Genomic DNA, 27324 nt, shown 5'->3' with positions numbered 1-27324 from the left:
ACAACAGTAAGTGGACACGTCACCATTCATATGCTCTGCAGTCCATCAGCAGCTTGGTCACCAGTGAAAGGAGCTCCACTGCTTAAAGTCACTGATCCAGTTGATTCAGAATGAAGATCCCTTGTTAAAAATAAATGTACTGAACACCTCTAGTTATCAATTCATTTATTCCAAAAATATACAGCACAGTATATCATTACGCGTTATAGATATTTTGCATATTGTAGAAAAACCCTTTCTTTCAGTACCGCAGGGCAGTAATGACCGTGTGACATGCCCTTTCCATCTGCACTTCTCTATTTTCAACTCAAGCATTTAAGTGGGCACCGGCAGGCTAAGAATAACCCCCACCTTCCTACAACCCAAGAAAAGACCTTTGAAGTTGTGGGGTTTTTCCTCTTCTTCCTCTCCCCCCAATCTCTCAAGACACTGCATTCTGAACTTGGAGGGGACGAACTTCAAAGGCGGAAAGAGAAGGGATCGAACAGAGGGGGAGGATTGGAGGCAGCGAGGCACAGAGAGAGCTGAAGAATGAAAGCGAAAAATGGGACGTAAGAAGTAGGAGAAAGAAAGCGAGATGGCTAACTGCTGCTTCGCTATATTCTCTCATCTCAGTTCATCACTTCCTGTCTTCTATTTGTATCGCAGCATCGCAGCCCGTCAGCTGTTAGAAACAAGGCCTCGAAGCAGATCAAACCATTGGAAACATTTGGGAAGACGTTGCCAGGACACGTTTGTGATCCAACTAGGTGAAATTACTGGGAAACAGATTATTTATAGTGCCCTAAAGTTATTTATAGACTTATATAATAACTCATTTGTCAGACTTTCTCATCTACTATGTGCAAACAGATCCTTTTTTTTCATTCTAGACACACAACCCAAACTGATTATGTAAGAAGTCTAAAAATACAATCCGTGTGCTATATATAAGTGTGAAGTATTTTTGATGGGAGCAGATCCAGGCTCCACAGTATTCCTCCTGAGCAGCTGGGCTCATGACGCAATCCACCAGTGTCCTGTGCTCTGATTGAGTTAATTTATGAAAGCATACAATCCATGCAGCGTAGTGCACATACAAAGTAATTCCTATGAGCACACGCTCACACATAGACACACCTCTTCACTCAAATGCAGACTGGATTACCGATGCGGCACGGGTTGACGTGGTCCTGCATTTGTGCAACCATCGAACTCTGTGCACACATTGGTTGTAAAAAAAAAAAATGGGCATGGCAAAAGTATAGGGCACGCATTATGTTGCTGTCGACCACACTGTAATATTCATGTAAACCGGATGTTTGTCATATAAGGCTGACTTCCTGTTGCCAGCAGGTGGCTCTATGACTATAAGTCAATATTGGCATGTAGATCTATATATATATACTGTGTGTGTGTGTGTGTGTGTATATGTATAAACTGTGTATATATTTACTGTGGCTACATAACTTCCAGTGGAGAGTTGCCTGGCCTTCTATATTTTACAGAAGTCTAAAAGCTAACAACAAGGCTGTATTTATAACCAAACTGTAACCTCCTGTAAGTAGGCCTCCTTGTGAAAGGAGTCTGAAGTCCAACGCGGAGCAGCAAAGTGAAAAGGTGTGAACATGACTTCATAAATAGATCACCGTGTCCACTCTATAATGTAATAAAGTTGTCTGAGGTCTGCCCTTCCCTTTGCTACAGTTTCTAGACCTTGGCATGCTGTCCGCCATCTATCTAATGGATGGTCTACTCGCTGATACAGGGCTTTTTATGGAGTTGGGATCAAGCCGTGCGTGTGTGTGTGTGTGTGTGTGTGTGTGTGTGTGTGTGTGTGTGTGTGTGTGTGTGTGTGTGTGTGTGTGTTTTGCCGAGGGGGCACTTTACAAGATGTTGCTGCCGCGAGGGTCCAGTGGCCCACTTGGCATGGAGCTTTCACTCTTATTTCCCCCCTTTCATTCTGTCATTACACCCTGTCACTCCTACAACATACTGTAAATTCTCTGTGTCCTTTTTTGTTTATATATGTAATTTATTAATTATAATTGGGGAACGTAAGCTGGGCATAATGCTCTCTCCCAATAACATTTAGAATTGTATTCATGAATTTCCAATTTTTACCAAATTGTTGACCTTGCCTAAAATGTTACATTTGATACTTTTACCAAACTTATTTCTAGGGATTAAAATCCTGTGCCAGCAACTCCTGTCCCCTCTCTCTTTCTTTTCCCTTTTCCTTTATTTTTTCCTCACTCATTCTTGTGTCCTTCACCGGCTGAGGAGGATGTTGCTGGCACGGGTCCTAAATCTGAAAAGAGGATTGGCAAGCATACAGAGGCTTGCACACAACCATATAACGTGTCATCTCGAAAGTCCAAGCATCGTTTTTTTATTGAGGCATGGAAAGCAGTTTTGTGATATGCTGAGGGATCAGTGGGCGGTCCCCTCTGGCAATCCATCTAATCCATAATTAGAGGAAGAGTATCGCTATGATCCAGCGCTGATACTGAAACTACTGTTTACCACACTGGATTTGACATGTTGCGTTGTTGTTCTGATTCTCTGATCGTTTTGGTTTGATAATATAGAGCTGTTTTTTTCTGAATAGTTTGTGGTTATGGCAAATGTACAACAATCTTAAAATGATTGTGTTTAATAATTGATTTGGCAACATTGAGATGGTGTACACAGCCAGGACCAGCCCGAGGTTTTTGGGGGTCCTAAGCAGGGTTTGATTTGGGGGACCCCACTAATTGCAACTTATTTCAACTTACATTTCTGGGAGTAATAATCAATGAAAGAAATAATGTTACTAGCCACATATACACCATAGTAAGGCCAAACTATACAACTCAATTTCAATACTGTATAAAACCAAATACTTATTAAATCAATGCTCATTGTACACATTGTATTGTTCCTTCATACTGCCATACATTACTTACTGTTTGGAAGTTTGGGGAAACATTTAAAAAACAAACACTGAAAATATATTCATCCTTCAAAAGAGAGCCTTATGAATTCTAAATGAAACCACTTATAGAGCCCCAACTCATCCACTTTTTCTCCAACTAAAAACACTAAAATTCAAAGATATTGTTGACTTTAAAACTGCCTAAATCATGTACAAAGTAAGTAATGAACAGTATCCCAGGGTTTTTCAAATAGTGATGCAGTACTGCAGTAGTAGTCATTTGTATTTCAAAATATAAGAACAAATGTTAAATATCACTGCATCACAACCAAAGGAGTTTATCCATGGAACTGCTGCAGTGGAGAGATGAAATCATGTACAACAATGAGCAATTTGAAGAGACTTTTTAAAATGAATATACTGAATGGATACGAAAAGGACTCAAGGAGTATTGTATACAGACTGTAAGGTTCCTGGGCTCATATACTGAGTGTAGTTTGGATGGATTATTATTCGGTTTGATGTAGATAGAAGGAAATGGCTAGATGGAAAAGAAAAAAAATGTGTAAATGTGTGTCTATGTGTATGCATGTGTTTAAGTGCGTGTAGGTAGGCAGATATACAGTATGGTACATGTCTGTGTATGTAAACACGTATAAATAAGTGAAGCATCAAATTGTTTTGCATTTAACAAAAAAATATATAAAAATAGAAAAAGGGGATAGGACCAGAATAGTTTAACTCCTTTTTGAACATGGGAATTTCTTATTTGAAACACTTTTTGCACAAGAGATGTAAATGTTCTTACTTATCTATTTGTTATATAGTAAATTAAATATATATTATATATTATATATATATATTATAAATAAATATATATATATAAATTATACATAAAAATGTGTGTGTGTTGGGGGTGTGGGGGTGTGTGTGTGTGTGTGTGTGTGTGTGTGTGTGTGTGTGTATGGACACGCCCATTTTCAACTATAAATAGTTAATGCAAAGCGCGTCATTAAGGCTGATCAGTCTGGTAATGACCCTGGCAGTTGTTTTTCTTTTGAAGAATCATGACGACTGGCGGGGAAAAAGTCCTCCTGCAGGGCCAGCAGGGCCATCATGCAGCATTACCCACACTGGTCACCGCAGTATTTATGTGTTTACAACAATTTGTAATTGTTAACTAGTGGTATCACCCACCCGGAGATATAATTTGAAGACAAAAGTGTAAAAGTCAAACACACTTTTTTTCATGCAGGATTTGTCACGAACAGTATTAAAGTTCCGATAAAGGACAGATAACGAGGACATTAAGTGAAACAATTGTGCGAGAGCTTAACAGCTGTATTTTCAGACTTTGACATTTGATAATATATGAACAGTATTAAGGACAGATATATAGTTATTTACACTGTGTTCTACAGTTATCTAATGGTAGGGTATTTGATGCTATCCTGTATTCCATGCAGGCGGGCCATCTCTTCCGCATCGGACGATGTGACGGTGAGACAGCGCCGACTTATCATTATGAACACATTTTTATATGGGAGGAAAAAATGTGCGTGAGGCATCAATACTTATATATGACGAGTAATCGTTATTCCCACATTTACATTCTGCAGTTTGACAGTTCACAACCTCACCATCTGCGTCGCCAATTCCCATTTTGTCTCCAAAATGTGTGTACATGTGTGTGCATGGGTTTGCGTGGAGGACCGCACATACTTTACGTGGGAAGTGGCGTGCGCACATATTCCGCCCCGTTTTGAGTACGTTCGCATTTATAAATGAAAAGCCAAAACTGAATGAGTAAAGTGTGCATATTTGTTATTTGGGTGAATCGACAAGTTTAGCTGGAACGAGAACACACAGGTTACAGGTTAGATTCCCCACAAAAGCAATCTGCTTATCATCCTTCCAGCTGTCTTTGCCATCGTTTTCTAAGCAACGCAACAAATGCTAGCATGTCCTGTCTTTGCAAATTGCTTTAAAAACATTAACAAAGTACCTCAACTATTAAATGCAAAAATAGCTAGTTTACTTAACTGGTAGTTGGTCAAACTACAGTTTAGGGAACCACTGAATGAACTGTCTGCAAAGTGTCATCTTCAAAAGAATATAGCTTGTTTAAAAGTCTTACATGCCTCATATAAAGCAATTATACAGGCCTGATACACAGAAAGTATATGAACAATACATCCTTTTGACATGGAGGTATGTATGTTATTCAGTAAAGTTTGCATATTAATGAGAAGCATGTATGATGTATGGTAGAGAAATTTTCATTTTCTTCCCCTCATACATCTCATCAATGTGCTTTAGGGGCTTTCTCTCTCTTTCAACTGCTTTCTTTCTGTCTGTAACACACACACACACACACACACACACACACACACACACACACACACACACACACACACACACACACACACACACACACAGTGACAATGCTGAGAAGGGTCAAAGGAATCCATTATTCAGCTGTCAGGATATTTTTAGAAACACCCCAGTGACTTTGAAATTATTTATTAAGCGCCTGATAATTAAAACATGTACGTTTGGTTGGGAAAAGCCAGCCAGAAATCTCAGAGAGAGAGGGCACGATAGAGAAAGAGAGGGAGAGGCAGGGAGATCCCTCGGGGAACCTCCTCTCTCTGTCTCTCTCACTCTCTCTCTCTCTCTCTCTCTCTCCCCCCCTCTCTCTGTAGTTCTATATTTAACTCGACCACTGCAGCATCTACAGTATTTAGCTCCTGCTGGAAACACATGCACGTAGGTGCATTTATCTACATACGAGCACTAGCGCTACCACTCATACTGTATGAAGCTACACAGATGAACAAACACCAAAAACCCACGAACGTGGCCATTACACATTTAGTAGTTCAGAAAAAAAACACACACCACACTGGCTCCACAGAAGAGCCATCATATGCACATTGTCTTACATGATCACGAAGCGGGCGCATGTGTGGCCACGCAGACACATGTGCTAAAACACACGCACCCCACACACACACAAACACACACACACACACACACACACACACAGGAGCAGGAGCATGTCAGCATGCACACACAAACTCGTTCACTCACTGTGTTTCATTGACTCTTATTCTGTCTCTCCTCTTTCTTTCCCATGCTCTTTTTCGATGGCTCTGCTGCATCCTTGTTGCAGCAAGACATACTGTATACTTCTCCCTGAACAAAAACGGACAGGGAGCATGGTTTGTGTGTAAAAGAGTGAGAAATCAAGTATAGAGTCAATAGAGTCTTTCATCAAACCCAGTCTTTCTTCTTAGCAAAATTAAAAAGAATTTGACAAGCGTTGTTTTGTAAGGCAGTGACCTATTTTGTTGTTAGTTTGAAAAGTAAACCCGCAAAATTATATCACATACATAATGTCACTGGATTAAAGTTAGTGATGCATTGATGTGTTTATCACTTCAATGTTGCAGCTGGTAAAGGTAGAACTAAATGTATATAAAAATGCATGCAGTGAAGTAAAATGTTCAATATTCTATATTGTGAAATATAGTGGAGTAAAATAGCACAAAATGTATATACTCAAGTATGAGTAGAATGTAACTATTTACTCAAGTACTGTACTTGAGTCACTCAAATGTGTAAATGTACTTAGTTATTACTTTACAAATGTTGATAAGACACTGCCCAGCATTAACAGGAATTGTGTCCATATTGGACAATTCCACACTTGTTGTCCACACTTTTCTAATGCATTTGTGTCCAGGCGAACAATGTGAGCACAAACGAGATATCTAATGCAGTCAGCTCATTGAACCATTTTGGCTCAGCTACGAGGCATTAGCCAATGTTATACTCAATGCAATGTTAACATCATTCAAAATCAATTACAATGGGAACAGTGGCTTACCTAACCCGAAACCCTACCCCTACCCCTGACAATCAGTAAATATAATTTGACAGTATGTTTAACAACAACCAAAACCAGCTAGCTATCCAGACATGTCGTTGTCCCTAAATCAATGACAAGACATTCATGAACAAATGATACGGTTGAGTATGGTATAACAGTTGCTGTCACTATCATAGATTTGAGGTGGTATGGCCCTACTCTACCTTGTAGACTCAGTAGGCCATTATCATCTCCGGTATGCTGGATCACCCAACCATAAATCCAACCATATGCCTGTTGGATCAGACCATCATGACTGAAGTGAAACATGGGTTTGGCGTCACAAAGCTGCTACATTAGGTCAAAATGGCATGTCATTTGGTGTGCACATCTTATCTAAGCAGTTCCAGAGTGCCTGCTTGTATTAAACCCATTGCAAAGCAAACCACAACCATGTACTGTACAATAAAGGGATATTTAACTGCTGGAAAGATGAATATACGTTTAAATTGGGTCATTTATCTTGTAGAAATGTGACATTTAATTTTAGAAATTGGTGCCTTCTAACGGGGCTCCTTGAGCAATAAAAACTGACACCAAAGAGTCCTGACCATGCCCGCTATGACTGTTGCCATATGAATACATGATAACAGCTTTCTGAACCTATTAATAGGTGCAGTAGGCCCCTTCTAACCCATATCAAACGCCAATTCAATAGAGTGTTAACTTTCGAAACGGGTGACTGAACTGGTAGAAGGCTGATGTAATTGACACAAATTACTTTTGATGTACGCCTATTTCTGAAAACATAAATCCAACCATATGCCTGTTGGATCAGACCACCTTGACTGAAGTGAAACATGGGTCTGTCATCACAAAGCTTCTACATTAGGTCAAAATGGCACAGGTCCAGAGTGCCTGCATTTATTGCAAAGCAAACCACAACCATGTACTGTACATTAAAGGGATATTTAACTGCTGGAAAGATGAGTGTAAATTTAAATTGGTGCCTTCTAAAAGTCAGAAAATGGATTTTTGGCTCATGTGGATGAAAGACAACAACTCCCAGAATGCACTTGCTATGCTTCCGTTCGAGTCCAATCCCAAGCCTCGCCTACCAGTTACAGACATAGGGCTCAACAGTACCACCCACAGCCAAATTCATAGGGTACCAACCTTGTTTTGAGATAAATGTCTTTTATTTGCAATTTCATGGATAAGTACTTCATATCCCACAATCCTGAACAAGCCTACAATCCCACTGTGATGCCTCTGATTGGTGAAACTCGTGCTTGAGAAGAGGGGGAGCTGTCGGTACCTGATCTGTGTGCATACGCAAGATGTTAAGCCTGTTTCTTAAAGATTTTACGACACTGCACGAATCACCATCTCTTCCCATGCTTCTGACGTTAGCCTCCACCGGGAAGCTAATGTTAGTTTAGTTAACAGCTAATTCGGCTAACTGTTAGCAGATCGATTGATTCAGTCTAAAATAATGTTAACTCAAACTAAACACTGGGAAAAGTAGGCTATAGCTGACGTAACAGTTATTAAATGTTGAAACGGTTATTGTTAGGTTTGGTAAAAGTTTGTTGCTGAAAACAGAGAGCTTGTTAAGCTTAGCTTCAAGATGGCTGACACTCGATTTGCATCGCCTAGTGAAAGTCCCACCCCCTATGGGCGGGTTGAAAACATGTGGAACTAGCTGGCAGTAGTTCACAGCTTCTGGGAAAAAATGCTTCCGATGACGCTAAATAATAATATTTTGCATCAGAGGCTTTTTTCCAGACCCACAATACAGCGAAATCTAGTCTGAGGGGATATGAGGGAGGGAATACTATAGTATCAAAAATACTACCGGGTTTCCACTGATACAAAGCTTAATGCTAATCGGTGAAGTATCCCTTTAAGTTTTACTCAAGACGATGAGCGTCCAGGGTGAAAGTATCAGTACTAAGATTGAAGCAGATTTTTCGTTTTGCATTTCTTGGAGACGGAGAAGATCTGGTGGCATCTAGTGTGACGGTGTTAGCTCACAATGTGACACATGGATTTGAATATTAATGTAAATGTGTTCTGAATATGATCATTGCATTTCTTTAACCAGAATTCTGCTGCTTCTGGCTTGTGTCATTCATTTACAAATTGTAGATCCTCAGTTAAAACTTAGCAGCCACTTTTCAGTTGGGCGAGTTGGTGAGTAATGATGAATAATCATGAAGTATTGATGCATTCCTTGTAACAGCTCAGTGTAATATATACTTACATTACTTGAGAACTTAAAAATAGTAACTAATATGTATATATTAGAGCTTGATTAGTTATATCAAGTGTTATTTAACACGTGATTTCGGGTTAATCACAGACATTGAGCAAAGAGTGCTGATTAATGATGATATGTTGCCGCTAACTAACCAGGAGTCAGCTATAAGAAATCTATCATTGTCTACTTTAATGCTTAATCCATAATTCTTTAGGACCTACTTAACTACCAGTTAGAAATGGTTTGGAGGCACAGACATTAAGAATATCCAATATGGTGGAATTCTTGTATAATGTATAATATATGAATAATTTCAAATCCAATCAAATTTTTTGTGATCTGGATTTTTATAAATGAATACTTCAAAAACAGAGAAGCTTTTTAGTTGTTTAAAAGAAACACAAAGATGTTACGTTCATGATTTCTTCATCTGTGTAGTTAATTATCAGTCATACAGTAAACATGTAGGTAAGAAAAGGGGTGGGACAGGCCTATTGGTGGAAGAGCTTACTGAATGATGAGAATATAAGCCAAATATTATATTGCTCTGATGTTCCTATTATTACCTAGAATGTGTGGTACTGTTTAGTAACTGAAAATAAGCTTAAAACACTGCAATACTTAAAATACCACAATTCTAGCATTTAATAAGAGAGATTAGTTTTTCATATAGTAGTTTATGATTCTACTCTGTTGTATTTACTCCTCATGGCGTATCTTCAATGTCTCATGTCATATAATAACATGTCCTTAAACTCAGCAATGAGTTTCCAAAGCGTTTCCAACATGATATCAGTGTAATAATATATATAGGGACTGATAATCCGTGCATCCTCCTCTCCAAATAACAGTTAAGCAAATTCTTTGCAGTCAGCAGCAGCCAAATCTAAGCAGAAGTATTCATGAAACACTCAAATCAGGATCACCACACCCAGCCCGGTGTCACTGGCCTTTACTACAAGTTTACCACTGAGAAACAAGAGGCCACGCAAGGCAATAATCCACAAAGTAATCTGCCAAATGGCAACAACATCAACGTCTTTATTACCAAGGAGGGTGCACCCAACAGTTCAGATTTTATCAATGAACAAGACTGCAGCCACAAATCTACCACACTAAACTATGTTGTCTAAATTGTAAATTATGTAGTAATTACAAAAAATTGTATAAGCGAAGGTTCCTAGGACTACTAGCCAGTCAGAAGCAGAGTAGGCCTATTCTCGCATTGGTCCACACAGCAATAGTCCACACAGCATTCTGCGATAGGAGAGGAAGGTGGTCTGGTTTACTGGCATGACTTTAAACCAATCACAATCTTTTTGGGCAGTGCTAAGCACCGCACAGAGCCTTGGTGCAGCTGCAAAACAACATCGGGAAGGAACCAGTTCGGGGTGGAACATTCAGAAGGTGTTTTAGTTGTGCAACAGAATACGTAGATTGGACAGATAGTCTAGCTAGCTGTCTGGATTTACCCTGCAGAGATCTGAGGAGCATTCAACCATAGTCCTCATAAATCCACCAGAGTTTAGAATTCTAACACAAAGACAGCCTAAGGTAACTGTATTTCTCAGCATGGCTATGTTCAGAAAGTTAGGTCATCTGGTGAGTCCATCATGTTTTTTTTAATCCTCCTTGCCCTCCTTGGCTACTAGCAACTGCATGGAAGAGGGATGGGGTGATCATAGAATGATTACAATAGCGAATAGTATTGAAAAGCAGACCGGGGATTGTGTCCCGCATGTTGCATTAACATTCCACGTTATTGTCTTCCTAACCACAACGGTCCCATTGTTGTCGGCGTGTCCTGCGTGTGACGGTTCCTTTCCCTGTCTTTTTTTTTCCTATCCACAACCGTCCCGTTGTTGTGGCCAGCGTGTGGCATTTCATTTCCCTGTTGTTGTGTGCCACAGAGACCGTGGATCGTGTCCCTGCGCCCCAGGATCTCGTGCCGTGTGTGGCAGTCCGTCCTGTTGTTGTGGCAAGTGTGTGGCGTTTAATTTCCCCCGTAGTTGCGTCCCCCAGAGACCGCGGATCATGTCCAGGCACAAGTTGATGTCACCGTTCTGCGTGTAGCGTTTCATTTCCCATTCATCCCCCAGAGCAGCCCAGTGTCATGGCAGTTTGTGAAATGGTCACGTTCATTACATTACATTATGTGTCATTTATCTGACGCTTTTATCCAAAGCGACTTACAATTGCTATGTACTGTATGTCAGAGGTTGCACGCCTCTGGAGCAACTAGGGGTCAAGTTGTCTTGCTCACTGACACATTGGTTGATGTATCGCGGTGGGAACCCGACCCAGGTCTCCCACACAAAAGCCATTTGTCATATCCACTGCACCATCACCACCAAACCCCAAAAGTTCAAAAATCATGACCTGTACAGAACATTAACAAGAAAATCGTGACCTGTACACAATTTGATGAATCAAAATGACGTGGTTATCTCACGAACTGGCATGAGACAGGGTTGTGTATCATGTAGACGTGCTGACAGTGTTGTTGTCCTTACTTACAATTCCTCTTGGGGAGACAGAAACTATGCACTGTAGCTTTAAATTTGAACAAAGTTAGTCTTTCATACGCAATGTTTTAATTCTGCACTGTTTCCCGGACATGGCAATACATTTAACTCTTCGGGCCTCTGCTCTAACTAGCTTGGTTTGAGGGCGTGGCATGCTAACAGCTAGGCATTAGCATTATAACGTGTGTTACAAAGTGATGCACGTTTGTCACGGAAGTAAAGGCTGGACTACATTAGAGCTGTTTGGAGCAGTTTGTGAACAGTGTTTCCTGTGGGAGAAGGTAACTCCCTTTGGGATGGACTTTGTCCTTTTTCACTTTGTAAACCTATAACATGCACACAACAGATTTATCTGACACAGTAAAGAGAAGGGAAAAGCCAAAAAGCATAGTAAGAGCACTTTAATAATAGGATGTCAAACATAATGCCACATCTTTTTCTCTCTACTATTCTAACTCTCTATTACTCCAACAGTTTCCCTCTTTTTTCTTTCTTGCTCTCACACACACACACACACACACGCACGCACAGACACACACACACACACACACACACACACACACCACACACACACACACACACCAACCACACACACACACACACACCACACACACACACACACACAACACAACCCGCACAGACAGACAGACACTAAGAATGAACAGTTGCTGACAGGTCGTTTCTCCCAGGACTGCTCCTCCCCTGTGCCACGGCCCATGTCCTGCTTAGTTCTGTTTAATATTGCAATAGACTGGGAAAGAGGTTAAAGAGAGATGGAGGCTATGAGTTGATGGAGGAGAGAGAGTCATCCAGCTGTGGTGGCTTGTGGGCTACTGAGCTTTCCCTTTTTCTGCTTGAGGGAGGAAAAGAAACAATACAAATTGGAGGCAAATAGGAGAGGATGCAAGGGAGGAGATAGAGTAGAAGAAGATGGGGGGGGGGGGAGAGAATAACATAAAGAATCAAAACGGACCTTTCTGTTTCTGTAGGAAGGTAAAAACTCAGTTTCTTGCTCTTCAAAAAAGGTGAATTAAAACTAAAGCTCCCACATCATTTTCCACTAAATTAATCTAAATCCAAGCAAAGGTGCAAGCAGCGAAGCTCTTCGCGGACCCCAGGGTGCTTTTGGGAAATCTAACCCTCCTCTTGTATGTTTGAGCAATAATGCTGCTTAGTCTATTTCTTAGTGTCACGTGAGCCTATTTTTCACTTTACCGTCGAGGTGTGACATAACTACGGGCCGACAGGGGAAAAGTTATCTATTAGCAGGTGGTTTGATTCACTATTGGACCACACCTTTCCCACTTTCGGCCACTTTTGGTTTGTTCCTAACCACTCTGACTTCATAATATATTATTGACTAGACTATACTATTAGACTAGACTCTAGTCTAATAGTACAGGCTAGTTTAACTAAATAACCATTCAACGTTTTATGTCCACTTTTAAACCTACTTATATTAAACTTTTGACGATTTCTTGTCTTTTGTTTTCTTGCTGTCTAATGTGTTGTCTTTGTTACTTGTTGTGCATTGTGCGCATGTTTGAATGTTGGTCTGTATATGTTGCTTTTTCGTGTTGACTGTGTTAAGATATTTTACAGTATATTAGTTTTTTGGGTTGCCGTTTTAAAACTGGCCAGGGACAACCGATGAAAATCAGCCAGCTGAGCTAACTTTGACTCATTTACAGTTACTTTGCTGTTGATTAATGAATACTGTCCCTATCAAATAAACAAATAAAGGGATTTTTAATGGCAGCTATTCTTGATGCATCATCCCTGTTGTCTCGGGGCCTGTATCATAAAGCAAGTTTGACTTAGTCTGTCACTCTTTGTGACCCTAGCGTCCCTAGCTAGCTGGTGTCATCAAGCTGGTTTTCATCTAGGTCTAAATTATTAAAAGAAATAATATCCGGATGAAAAATGATAGCTTCACAGAAACTCTGCAAAGGTGTTTATAGCTGTTCCAATGGCAATACAGAGAGGCTGAGTAAGAGGAGTAAGATGCGCTGATCATTTGAACATGGGGATAATGGGCTTCACAGACTCTCTCTCCTAGAAGGCATTCGTAGTGTTGCACTCATCTGTACACACAAAAAAATGACAGAAAAATATATAAAAAGGGAGCATGAGAAAGAAGCTCAACCCTGCCCAGTAAGGGAGCCAGCTTTGCGACAAAAGAAAACCTGAGTAAAGCCCATATATGGATAACCCACAAATATTGCTTTGTGATACAGTCCCCTGCTGCAGGGTTTTGCAATCAATTCTTTTTTTTTTCTTACGGCAATGCAGGAGCAGTGCAGAATGTGTGTATGTGATTCGGCCATTGATTTAGTTATTTTAAAGACTCTTCCTGGCTTCGGTCTGCTTTGCTATTACTATTATGAGTGGCATCTTATAGTCCTTTCATGTACATGAACCTAATGCGCCAACTTTGGCCCATTTTGGTTTTGTTTTTAGAAGCCAAGACGAACTGTGTCACTCTGACCTGCCAAGAGTCCTACATCCCAATGTTTTGGCCTCTGTTTCTATGTTTTACCAGTTTCAAATGTTACAGTTTCACTCCAGTGAATGGGCGTTATCGATTGTTATCAGCCTCATAGGCTTGGATGGGTTAGACCCATCCAACAACCCACCCCAACCTACCCCAAACTCCTCCCTAATTTGCACTTTTGGTCAATTTGGCCTAGATCCAGGCCACCCTTGGTTCAAATTGGCCCTGACTGTATTTCATGAGACATACTCTGTCACTGTGCAGCGCCAGGAGACATTCTGCCCCCAGCACCGGCTGCACCCAGCAGGGCAAAGTGGATGATTAAACCATCATCTCCAAGGTGATGAGCAGCATTAGGCTGTCTGCCAAGTCTATTGGTCAACTCCGCCGCACATCGTACGCACCGGATGGAAGGACAGTAAAACGTAGTTTCAAAAACTCTGGCACATACTCACAAATGAAATTAGAAGGAACGCTTATATGAATTTAGATTGAGAATAAACATTTGTGTTATTACAGTCAGCACTGATCTTATGTGGGAAGCCTAACATTCCTGAATAAAGAAGACATGCTGTCACTTTTCTGAAATTGTACTTGGTATTTTGAAAATCTACTGACGCTACTAAGAAACAAATCTAAATGATGTAATATATACTGAAAATAAGATGATGTTACATAGTTGAGAGATGATTCCCATGCCTCTAGTTTATTGGCATTTCGTCACACCAATCATAATCATCTTGGGTGGAACTAAGCGCCGCACAGAGCCACGGTGTCACTGCAAAATACCCTCGGGAAGGAACTTCTTTTGGTGGAACATGTGCGTTCAACGGTTGTTTTAGTTGTGCAACAAAAAACTCAGATTGGACAGATGGTCTAGCTAGCTGTCTCAATATACTATGCAGAGATTTGAAAAAAAGGTTAACTATAGTCCCCATAAATCAACCAGAGTTTAAAATGTCAACACGAAGAAAGCCTAAGATTTAGGGCCTAAATGAGTGAAATCAGGCGGAATTTTCATCGGCAACGTAGCAATCCCGGAAGTGGAACATTGTGGATATAAACTAGGGATCATTGGACTAAACAACCTATGTGTATATAAAGAAGGTAAAAGTAGCTCTGCATCTGCCACTTACAACAGTCAATTCCTGTTTACATGACAAATTAATAATCTAATTTCCTTCAGGCCCATTTGCTGACAATACTTCTGTACTCATTTTACTTTAGTAGAATTTTAAATGCGTGTTTTACAATTGCTGTTTTGCTGAAGTAAAGGATCTGAATACTTCTTCCACTACTTCTTTATTTATATACACATATATATACATATATATATATATATATATATATGTCTTGCTTGATTAATGGTTTGTGTAAAGACCCAGGTTCAATTCCTGTTACATCATGAAGATTTAGATAAAGAGAGTAAAACCTGTACCTCTGCTATTCTGTCTGATTCGTGCTGATTGTGAAGCCCTTTCAGCACACTCGGCAGAATAGAGGACAGAGTGGGCAGATGAGGATGAGGAAAAGAACAATACAGAAGAAAAAAAAAGTGCTGATCTCCCTCTCTCTCTTTCTCTCCCTCTCTCTTTCTCTCTATCTCTCTCTCTCTCGCTCTCCTTCTCCCTCCCTCTTATTCAGTATGCTGACTGTTTCTGTACAGAAAACTGTCTCCTACGCTATTCTGCATGGCCTATTTATCACATTGATCAGCATATAAAGAAGTCGGATATACACAGGAGGCTCGCTGGAAATGTGCGTATGAGAGAGATTATGATTATTTTGCACCTTCTGAGAGATATATACGTGCTGCTCTCTCTATGCTCAAAGGTTACGTCTTGCTGACATGGTCATTTTACTCACTTGGCCTCGTGACATTTAATCATTATAGATTTCATTTGTATCCATTCGCTCCTAAAAAATAAAAACAGGAAAATCAGCGCTGAATATCAACAGAAGTTGAAAAAGACAGTAGCAATGAATCAGACGGATCATAATGTTCCTGTGCGGGCAATAAGAATAATCAGTCAATATGAGATTTGTCTTCATCCTGAAAGTAGAATAAAACTGTCAAAAAAATCAGGAAAGCAGAGCTGAAAAAAATGTGATTAATCAATTATCTAATCATCAGAAATTGGTAGCTATAATTTTTCAAACAAAAATGACGAAAATGATCTGATTCCAAATAATTGTTGAATTTCTTTTGGGATTCGGACTGTTGGTCAGAGAAAACAAGACCTGGTAAACCACCATGGGCTCTAGGGACTTGGGATGGGTTTTTATTTATTCTTTTTTTTTGCTACTTGCTGATATTCTCTATACATCCCAAACAATGAATTGGCTAAAAAAAAAAAAAAAAAGAAATTGTAGGTTAGCCGGAAATAAAAATAAATATTAGTTTCCCCCCTGCAGGACAGCAGAACATTTGAAGATGGAAGATGCTGTACATATTTAATTCATGGTGCTATTAGTTACAAACCATTCTCCATAATGTCACACTTGGTAAAAAAGAAATACAAAACTAATAATACTGTAATATTTGGTGTCATTGCTCAGAAAGTCCCATATTTTAAAGTCATATCCAAAGGGGTCTAAAGCTCTGGCACCTGCACAGATCTAAAGTGAACCTTCAAAGCGTAAATGTTACAGACCCCCTGTTTGCCATTACCGGAGCCGTTAAGTTGTCTGTGAAGGCAACACTGCCCACAAGAGCAGGAGACAAAAACATCCCCATCCTGAAAACTGTAATCCAATCGACCTGGAATCATCCCTCAAAATAACGACACGGCCCAATGCAAGCCCGTAACATCACATCACACCGTATACTGCGAGATGAGCCGAAATGGATGAATGAATGACATTTGCGTTTCATCAGCATAAAGCTATGATCCTGCTGCTGCTGTCACTGGAGATGCAGTGGTGTATCCTTGGAATATGAATGGTAAAAGGGAAGCTCTGGGCCGTTTCTTTGCTTTCAGTGTGTGTTTGATCAGCATAAATGTATTTCTGCACAACATCCTAATTAACTGTAACAGAACCTGGCCTATAGCCTTTAGACTACAGCAAGGTAACAGACAATCAAAGCGCTGCACAAAAACCTTTTCATATCATTTCTACCCACATCATATGATATCTCTCATGTGAGCCAGTGGTGCTAGGTATACGGAACTCAGATGTCCGAAATGATGTTTGATGATGTCACTACACTAGCCTCTACGTGGGAATTTGCAGTTTTGCACTTTTCTTTTTGTACTGCATGTAGGGCTGCCTGCTATAGCCGTTTTTCTTCTCAAGCATTTTGAAATGTATCTAGGGGTTATTCATCTTATCGCACAACACATTCTAGAGGCCAACATATTTTTGTTGGATTTATGTGGCGAACAAAAGGCTAAAATAATATTCAAGGTGGCAATGCAAGGTGGCTACAGTGAGTGGTCATCAGAAGGCTCCATTGATAGAAGAATGCATTAAATTGTAGCCTATAGATAGATAGATAGATAGAGAGATAGAGAGATAGATAGATTTTATTAATCCCAAATTGGGAAATTTCTGTTACAGCAGCAAGTTAAAAGGACATGCACAGATAGTCACACACACACACACACACACATATAGAAAATACAAGAAATATACTAGAAATAATAAATAATATAAGATAGCAAAGATAAAAATGCCGGAACGATTACAGGAAAAACCGAAACCAAAATACACTCACACTCATGACTGCCTACTGCAAGGTGGCTATTCATGCAAATAAAACATGAGGGGAACTTGGGTTTTGGGTGGGCCTTTGGTTTTCTGCATCTGTGTGACTGAAAAGACAAAAAAAAAAATGTAGCCTCTGCTGAATAGGTGGGAGCAATTGTTAAGAGTGCCTACCGCACAGCAGCTGCATCCAGGCGCAGGTCTTGTAAACGGTGGAGGTGTTGCAGAAGAAGAAGAGCGCCATGCAGGCGATGCAGCTGAGGGTCAGCACCATGGACAGCAGCACGAACACAGAGGCCGCCTTGAAGGCTCCGGACGGGATGGAGCTGAAGTCGGAGAAGCTTCCCACGCAGGTGAGCTCCCGGTTGGGCGACGGCCCGGTGCCCACGCAATAGTGGAAGAGGCCGAAGTAGCCGGCCTGCGGCGTGTTGACGCTGTCGCCGATCCAGTAGGGCTGGATGAACACCACCACGTTGACAATGGCGAAGCAGATGGTGAAGATGGCCCACAGCACACCGATGGCCCGGGAATTGCGCATGTAATTGTCATGGTAGATCTTGGAGGCTTCTTGGGAAGGCAACATGTTTGGTCGTTTTTTTTTTTTTGTTTTTTCTCTCTCTTTATATCTCTCTTCCCACCCCCGTCCTCCTCCTCTTTAGAATCTCACAAGAAAGAAAATGAATGTAACCTAAATCATTAAAAAAATAATAATAGCCCAGACAGCTCGACACCCCTCACTTCCCAGGTATTGTATTTTTTTACATTCTCTATATCAAAGCTTTCCTACCCTAAATAAAATCCCCCACTTTGGCTATTTCTTATGTGGCTGTTACAGGCTGTCATATGAGCCTACATCACAACACGATAAAAATGTTACCTGCAAATGTGCTATCACAAGACAAAACATTGTATAAACGAATGGGTGGGGGGGCGGGGGTGGGGGATGCTACATTGAAGCAATACAAAATCATAGCCTACCTACACCGCTAATGAATAATTTACCAAGACCAGTGATTCAACATTGCTGTGTAAGGCTCGTTTCCCCAGGGCTACACCATGAATGATTCAAAAAAATCCATCAAAACGGGATTTTCTTTCTTTCACAGTGGGTGGAGGGTGGGGGTGGCGGGAGGTTAAAGCTGTGTTTCATCTTCATCCATCAGTCCAGAGCTATCTTCAGGATGTCCTTTATTACCATCCGCGAGATGAGATGCGTCTTGTTGCCAGCGGTGAACCCCGTATTTTACCTACCGAGGCATCCGTGGGGGTGGGGGGGGTCCCCTTCTTCTGCTTCACCTTCAATGTCCACGCAGCATGTGGAAATCAAACAGAACGAACAAAAAAAAAACCCGTGAACAGGTTTCAACACGAGCCCTCTGTCAAATTTCAGCAGTCCTTTCTCGTAAATCCGACATCCTCCACCGCCTCGACTCTATTATCATCATGTTTTTTTTGTCGTAGCCTTTATCCAGTATGTCTACTCTCCCTCTCTCTCTCTCTCTCTCTCTCTCTCTCTCTCTCTCTCGCTCTCTCGCTCTCTCTTTCTCCGTCCTCCTCCTCCCGTTTCTCTGCGCGCCGCCCGGAAGATGCTGATGTACTGATGACAGCCAGGGAGCGCGTTCTCGTACGGGGGCGCAGCAGCAGCAGCAGCAAGCACGGGGAAATTTACATCATGGCGCGCGCCTCTGCCCGTGTATCTCCTTGAATTTGAAATTAGACCAACAAATATTCACTCACGTTTGGATGAACAATGAGCGGTTTCATGGAAACGAGACACGCATTAGAGCCTGGATCATGCCCCCCCGTTTGATAAACGTTTGGACTCAAATAGCCCAATGGGAGAAGAGGTTTGTTACCATGTGAGATGAAAAAATAAAAACAGGATGGAGCCAATCCTGCAATCAAAATACTCCAAATCAAATACTCTCATGTTATACTAGCTACTGCTAATTAGTGATTGTGGAATTCTATATATGTGAAATGTCCAAAACCATATGTACATGTATGTAAATATGTTTTCATCAAGTGCGAAAAGTGGAAATCTTATACTTGAGTATTTTTACTTGTAAAAGTCATGCATTAAATGTAGCCTAATTACAAGTAGCCTATTAGCCCATGAGCAGGCTACTTAAGGTAGTAAAAGTGAAAGTACTCAATGTGCAGAAGACGAATAGCCCCTGTCAGTGTCATATCAATCTATACTATATTTGTTCTATTTCATTTCAATATTATCACCAATGCATTAATGTGTAGCATTTTCATGTTTCAGTTGGTTGAAATGAAGCTGCTACTTTATAAAATAAGATGCATTGTTATAGATCAGTGTTGTGAAACTCAATTTCCCTAAGGGCCACGCTGGAAAATGAGTATCACATCAAGGGCCAGACATGTACTGTATAGTTTGTAGAAATAATTTTATTGAATCGAAAAAAAAATGTCTTTATCAAATTTGTATTTTGTATGGGACTTGCATTTTATAAGTCTTATATAGCCTTCTCACATGCAATTTGGTCCACATAGAGCCCCGAAAAGTTCCTAAGCCATCCTAAAATTGAACAAATCAAGTAAGACAATGCATTCTGATCATAATATTAAAAGGTTACCACACAGCTGACTCACAACGTACTGTTTCACGGGCCATGAATATGCAAACTCACTGCTTGTGACGGGGTTTCTAAATATCACAGTTGGCAAAACTGCCAAATTCTATTTTGAGTGTTGAGTATAACAGTTTCCTGTGTCTTTATTACGGCGCACATAACAACTAGGTGGGCCAAAAAACTGATATGAAGGCTGGATCAAAGTTTGCGAGGGGCCGGATTTGGCCTGCGGGCCTTGTGACAAATGTGTTATAGATAATTAGGGCTGTCAAACGATTATTGGTTTTCTTAATTGCGATTAATCACTGAATCTCTGTAGTTAATCACGATTAATCGCATGTTTTATCACATGCAGGGTATGAAGTTAACTTTTTTGACGACCAGCCACTGTGGCGGGTGTTTTTTAACCAGACAGTTTTTTTTTCTTCCTCATAAAAGGTGAAAAACAGGAATCACATGAACGTTCTGAAACAGCCGTCGCATCCTCTCCACCTGCGCTGCTTTCATGGACGTCAGTGCCTCGACCCCAGCGGTCAGTCTTTGATAGTTTACAACTTATCATGTGTAGGTGGCTTTTTGATGACTCGTAGTCCTTAATTGCTTCTAATTTTAGGTTTTTAGTCTTGATTACAAAAGGATTTGACTTTGCTTTTTCTGAGCCATACACACGACAGTCACCGCAGTACATTTATTCTGCACTGCTGTCATAAATCAGCCCCTCACCAACCATGCCGTTGCCGCCAATTGTCCACTTTTTATTAAAACGTCTTCTTTTACTTTTCTTTAAATCATGCTCATCTTTTTGTCGGTTGTTTGTTGCAGCTGGCCCCTTTACCCCAGTAATGTGCCGCCACATTTTTAGCTAAAATCCAACAAAATGGCGGACTTCTTTAAAATGAAAAAGTCAAGTTAAGTCAAGTTCAAGTTTATTATCACATGCACCTTAGTACAGAGTACCACAGCAATGAAATACAATAGGCCTAATTGCACTCTCTCAGCACCAGTCAACAGTAACAGTTATAACAATAATAATAATATAAATAACAAGAACAACAGTTGCAAAAAAACACCTAATGAATCACTCAATTCTTATATGCTACCTGCCAATGTGGCAGGTATATTGACAGTGCAACCCGCCAATTGGTAAAGTCACTCGCATTTGGCGGGTGGCAGGGTGTTAATTTCAGGCCCTGATTACATGAATAAAGTTCTAATATTTTGCATTTCACAACTGTTTTTCAGTACATATTAGCAATGGAAAGCAATTCTTATCAGTGTATCTTGATCGGGAATCAATTGAATGCAAAGAAAGTTACTTTATGAACTTGACTTTATCTTGATGAGATTTGTATTTGTTTATTATTTATTTACTGTAAACAAAAGAAAAATGTGTGAATCTTATGATGGCAGATCTGAATCATCAGAGTGCCTTGAGTATTGACGTTGTTGAGTTGTGTGTCCCTGATGTTCCTTTATGGCGCGTGGATAAAAGAAAAAATACAGACTAGCCAGAAATTGTGAGAAAATGTGTGTAATTTCTAGTTTAAAGAAGTCATGTGACCTCTGTGTTTGTCAGACAGATTGAGTGCTGGGCAGTGGAAGCCTAAAAGGTCCCCTTTCCAACCATACAAAGCATCATATCATAGAATATTGACAATATCCCAACCATGAGTCTAAAGCAGATAAACGCCAGATTTCAAAAACGAATTTGTCTAAGGGTGTCAGTAACTTCATGAGTTGAAAAAAGCAATTTCGCTACCACCCCTCGTGATTTTTCTAACACTAAGGGTGTATACCTTGCCAAAAATCACTACAAGACTTTGTCCCCCCCCCACATGATCCCAATGGCCCAAATTTGGGGCCCTGGCTCCTGGACTACTAGTGATCCTTATAGAATGGGTGAACACCGCAGAATGTATCCACATGAAGAACATGAATGACTGCTCTACAGCGCAGAGTGCATTACAGCGCTGCCTTCCTGAGTGTTCTGTATTCCTGTGTTCTTCCGGGCCAGATGTTGCCTGAACCATTGAAGCCTTCATTCTCTGTCCATTAAAAGCTCTATTACTCACTGTGGGGAGAAACGCATCTGCCCTCAAGCGAGCACATTCATGAAAACTAGGCCAAGACAGTGGTCTGTGAGTCAAGCCAAGTCATTTTTTCACATAACGCCAAATCACAAAAGAGGTTATCTCATGACACATTTAGGGCTTAAAAGCAACACAGCCCTCGAATTATGAAACAGCAACTTAGCTTCCACACTATTCTTCCATGTGAGAGAGTGCATGCGTTAGAGGTGGAGCATTGTTCCATGTGATGATCACTACAGGACCCACATTTGGTCTTCAGGCAGAGATCTTTGTCGATCAAAAGCAAGTCCCTTTATGTGCTACATGCATGCTTGATATTTAATTTAGACATCCGGTTAATAATGCACAAGCTAAATTCTTTCTGTCATACCTTCTGTCCTCGCTGTTCGCTCAGAACACACGTAGCACATCTGGACGCTGTCTAAACAAACATGTATTTTCGCCCTCTCCTTTCACAGCACTCAGACTATCTTTCTTCATCCCGAGGCCTCCCGTCATCTGTTAGCAGCAGCAGAGGACAAGGATGACAAGCTGTGTATGTATGTGTGTGTGTGTGTGTGTGTGTGATCCTGTATACGTGTACTTTCACGTGTGCACGTAGTGCGTGGGGATTGTGTGATGTGTGCGAGCATGTGTATATGTGCTGAAACAAAATTGTCAGAGTGAGAGCAAAAAGGTACAGCGTGGCTGCTGAAGTGAGGACATGTCAGTGGAAGAAAATAGACTTGTACACAGCTCAGGGATGCCTCTTGAGGAATGAGGTGTTTTCAGAGAGAGAGAGGGGGGGGGGGGTTAGGACTCTTCTTTGTGAATGTCTGAATGACTGCACTCGTGTTTGTATGTGTGCTAAAATAGATAGGCAGAGGCAGGCGTTGCCAGCTGACTTGAGGACATGATGTCAGCCTCTTGCGGCTGAAAAAAAACACCCCATAAAGAGTATGAGGTGCTTTTGTGCGTGTGTTTATTTACATCTGATGCTGCAACATGGGCACTGATTTTAACATTTTTCATTCAGTGGGTTTTACCTTCGATACAATGTTGTGTATTCTATTAATTCTATCTTTTATCTCATTTCATCTTCTTTTTATTGTTTGGTGTGTTTTATTTTCAATCCTAATTTCCATTAATTATGGTATTGTAGCCACGTTTTTACGCTCATTTTAGGTCAGGTAATTTCCGTATTGTGAAGCACTGTTCTGCAAGTATGAAGGGTGCTATACAAACCCAGTTATTATTATTAATTTTTTTTTCTTTAACTTACCATTTTATATTAATTATATATTACAGATGTACTGTTGCAAAAGAAAAAAGGCTGAATGGATTTTATTCTTTGCGATTTTGCACTCAGCCCTTCAACCTTTTTCCTTGCGCAACAGTTACTCTGCACGTGTGTATCTTTTTTTGTGTAATATGTTTGTTTGTTGGTTTATGTATCACCAAGGCAAATTCCACATACATGTACTTATTGTGGCAGTAAAACCTTTTCTGATTCTGATTTTGATGTACAGTACGTTAAACACACAGTATTTCCAAGCATGTTTCCATCTCAGCACACACTACTTTACCCGATCTTGTCTTAGGTTGCTATCTGCTGGAATGACAGTGAACTGCAACTGTGCAACAGGAAAAGTCGTTTCCCCAACAGTTATCCATCTTAGAGCGTCTACGATACAGTTAGAGCCTGAGACACTTCCAAAAACAACTCAGAGGTTCCAGGGGATAAGGCTCACAACATCCTGAGCATTTGTTACTGTCAATAAAACCCATGAAAACATGTGTCTGTCAATCCTTTTCCTTGGATTTCAGCCAAATCTTTGAAAACTATTAACAAAGATATGCTCAAACGTGTATCTTAGATATATCTTAAGTATGTTTAGAAGCCTCTAATTTCCTAAAACACAATGTTTTGTAGTTTTTAGCAACTTTTTAAAATTTAAACTTAATAGTTTTTAAATCTGGTTTACTCAAACCAGAGAAAACAGTGCATTTGTTGGGGTATATTTTTTAGCATTGATAAGCAGAGCAATATTGTTTTTCACAAATAAGATATATCAGGATCTGGCTACACAGACAATACCTGTTAGAAGGTGTCAATTCATTGTTGGTTTAATTTTTTCATGGAACGTGTTGACAATAAGAGAAATCTAAAATACTGTTATGGAAAATTTTGAATTGTGCTTACTTGACACGAGAACACTGTTGAACTGAAAAAGGTGACTAAGAGCAGACAGGAAACTATTTTTGTGTTATCTTGTCTCGCCAGGCATTGCATGTATTGTGGTTTGACCTAAGGGCACAAAGACCATGCTTTCAGACCGTAGGAGCAGGAGGACAACGAGACGTTATCACACCTAGACACAAGCACGCTTAGATGTTTCCTGTTCTTAAAGTTTCAACTTATCAGTGACCTTTTGGGTGTTCCTCTTTGAGTGTTCGTCTTTCTGTGTATAAACGTCAATGTCAATGTCAATTTCATTTCTATAGCACATTTAAAAACAACAACAGTTGACCAAAGTGCTGAACAGGGTTGATGTCAAATACATAAATAACAAGTGTAAAGATTAATACAACCAAAGTACATCACAGGGAGACAAACAACAACACTTTAAAACATCAGAATCCGGGTTAACGAGGGTTAAAAGCTACAGCCAACAGGTGCGTCTTGAGCAGCGATTTAAACGTTTGTAAGGTCTGTGCAGCTTTAATATGCATGGGGAGGTTGTTCCAAGGGTGGGGGCGACCACTGCAAAGGCTCTATCACCCTTATTTTTTAGCTTTGAGGATTTTAAATGACGCTGACATTCTGCACGTTTTTTGAGAGCGCTTGTTCTGCACTCTGTGGTGCTGTGGTGGAACCAGCTGTTATATTTGTAACTCTTTATATAATATAATTGCACTGTTCGCATGTCATGTGAAAGTGTTGTTTCTGCTTAAAAGACAATAAAACAAACCAAGACAGTTTGATTTTCCTCATCTGTATTGCTGAAGACATCCCTACTTCCTCTGCTGTACAGAAACTTCCACCACAATATCATCCGCCCTTTTAACCCTTGGACAGTATTCAGGTCAAATTGACCCATTTCAATTTGTTTACAAAAAGAAAAATGGTACCAATGTACGTTTTTATACCTGAAAATCAATGGCCTTACCTTATTTTCTGTCATAAACATGTATGTTTAACTCAATTCAGAAAATTATTCTGGATATGACCACTTGTGTTTTTTTCCAAGATAAGAATGATCACGTAATGGATTTTTTCAACATGAATTATAACCTTATGCCAAAAAACCAATCACACTTCCATTTTTAATTGTGTTCTACTAGTACTGATTGCATTTCCTAAACATTTACTGTATGTTATCTCAATTGTTTGAAATTGAGATGAAGACAATATTTGTTAATAGATTTTGAAGTAAATTTTTTTTTCAGAATTGTTATTAAAACCCCAAATAAGTCACGGGACAATTTGACCCAAGGGGTACGAGAGGGTCCCGAAAGTGAAGACAAGACAAGGGTTAAAAGCCTTAATTTTAAGGGTTACTATGTCCCAGGTGCTGAAAAAGAATAACAAAAACACTTGAAAACTCTAATTGTCTATGAACCATGATGTGTTGTAAAATGTCTTAACTATCCAGCCAATCCTCCTGTAGTTAATGTTAAAAAAAGTAGATAAAACAAAAATATTCAAGTAAGTTTTTTTTATCAGCTTCTCAAATATATGTGCATCAACAGCTGTGTGTGATGCCATTCAGTCATTAAATTAACTTTTTATTCTGACCCTGTTGCCTCCAAGTTCCCAGTGCACACAGCAGATCATATGTTAAAGTGACTACATGTATGTACCTTTTTACTGTTTTTGAACCTCTGTCAATTTTCATACAATGGTCTGCTAAAGTGAGTCATTCAAAACCTTTCGTTTTAGTAAACTCTGTGTACACAAACAATGTTCTTAATGCTGGGGTTCATGTGTCGCCACTGGTGATACTTCGATCAAAGTTTCATGTTGTGTCGAGGCTTCTTAGTGTTTTAAAAATAGTGGTTTTGATGCTATCGTAGTAATGCCTCTAGCACTCCCATTCAAAAGGCCATTTGACCGGAGAAGAGAATATATATACAATAGACAGTGTATCTTAAAAGTGGCCTTTCCATCACAATTATGCTTTTAAATGAAAGTTTGACTCGCGTACATTCACAAAAAACACCGTAGGTTGCATTTTGGGGAGAGTTAGGCTTTAAGCCATCAACATGCTAGGGAGTACGAATGAAAATTGGCTAAATCTGGCACAGTTACATGTTGGGCTCTGTACTCATTTTGATTAATGTGTGTTGTCCCTTATTAAATAAAGAAATCTTTAAAAAAAGAAATGAGATCAATATAATACTTTTGTAAAATGAAAAAATAATGACAATACCACAGGGGGGAAAGAAATGCTGTACCATGCTATCACTGCTTACATGACTGAGACAATGACTGAAATAGGAAGACGCCAGTAAACACAAAATGTGTAAATGTGCTATGTGGCATGAAAACAGCATTTTAATTTTCTTGAAGTGAAAATCACTTTCCCCCATGTGGTTTCCAGTTTTCCAATCTTGGCCTATGCTGAACTGTTTCTTTGTGTTTTTTGACATTATATAATCCTTCACCTTGTATTTACAGAGAGCCCCAGTGGACATGATCAAGGCAAATGAACAAAAAGAGTAAAAGGGTTTAAATGAAACGGTGGGGATTGCTGCAGGTAATTCCCACTAGGCTGTTGGGCCCGAGCACTTTGAAGAAGAAGTGAGAAACAACTTGTAAGTTTAAGCTAAAGCTGAGGCGCTTCCATTGTGTTGTTTCTTTTAGCAACTGTTGTTCTCAACCTGGGGGCCGG

General features: G+C 40.0%; 1 protein-coding gene across 1 annotated transcript in view; it reads right to left on the bottom strand.

Moving 5' to 3' along the window:
• Positions 1-19549, bottom strand: part of lhfpl4a (LHFPL tetraspan subfamily member 4a) — a 33691-nt gene extending 14142 nt beyond the window's left edge. The window contains exon 1 of the mRNA XM_032519803.1: positions 17935-19549. Coding sequence (XP_032375694.1) covers positions 17935-18343 — 409 coding nt within the window. The 5' untranslated portion in view covers positions 18344-19549. The remainder of the gene's footprint in view (positions 1-17934) is intronic.
• Positions 19550-27324: the final 7775 nt, after the last annotated feature.

The sequence above is a fragment of the Etheostoma spectabile genome, chromosome 7 (assembly GCF_008692095.1).
Source record: "Etheostoma spectabile isolate EspeVRDwgs_2016 chromosome 7, UIUC_Espe_1.0, whole genome shotgun sequence".
Classification (NCBI taxonomy): Eukaryota; Metazoa; Chordata; class Actinopteri; order Perciformes; family Percidae; genus Etheostoma; species Etheostoma spectabile.
Note: the sequence above shows the minus strand (reverse complement) of the source record. Positions and strands in the feature narration are given on the sequence as shown.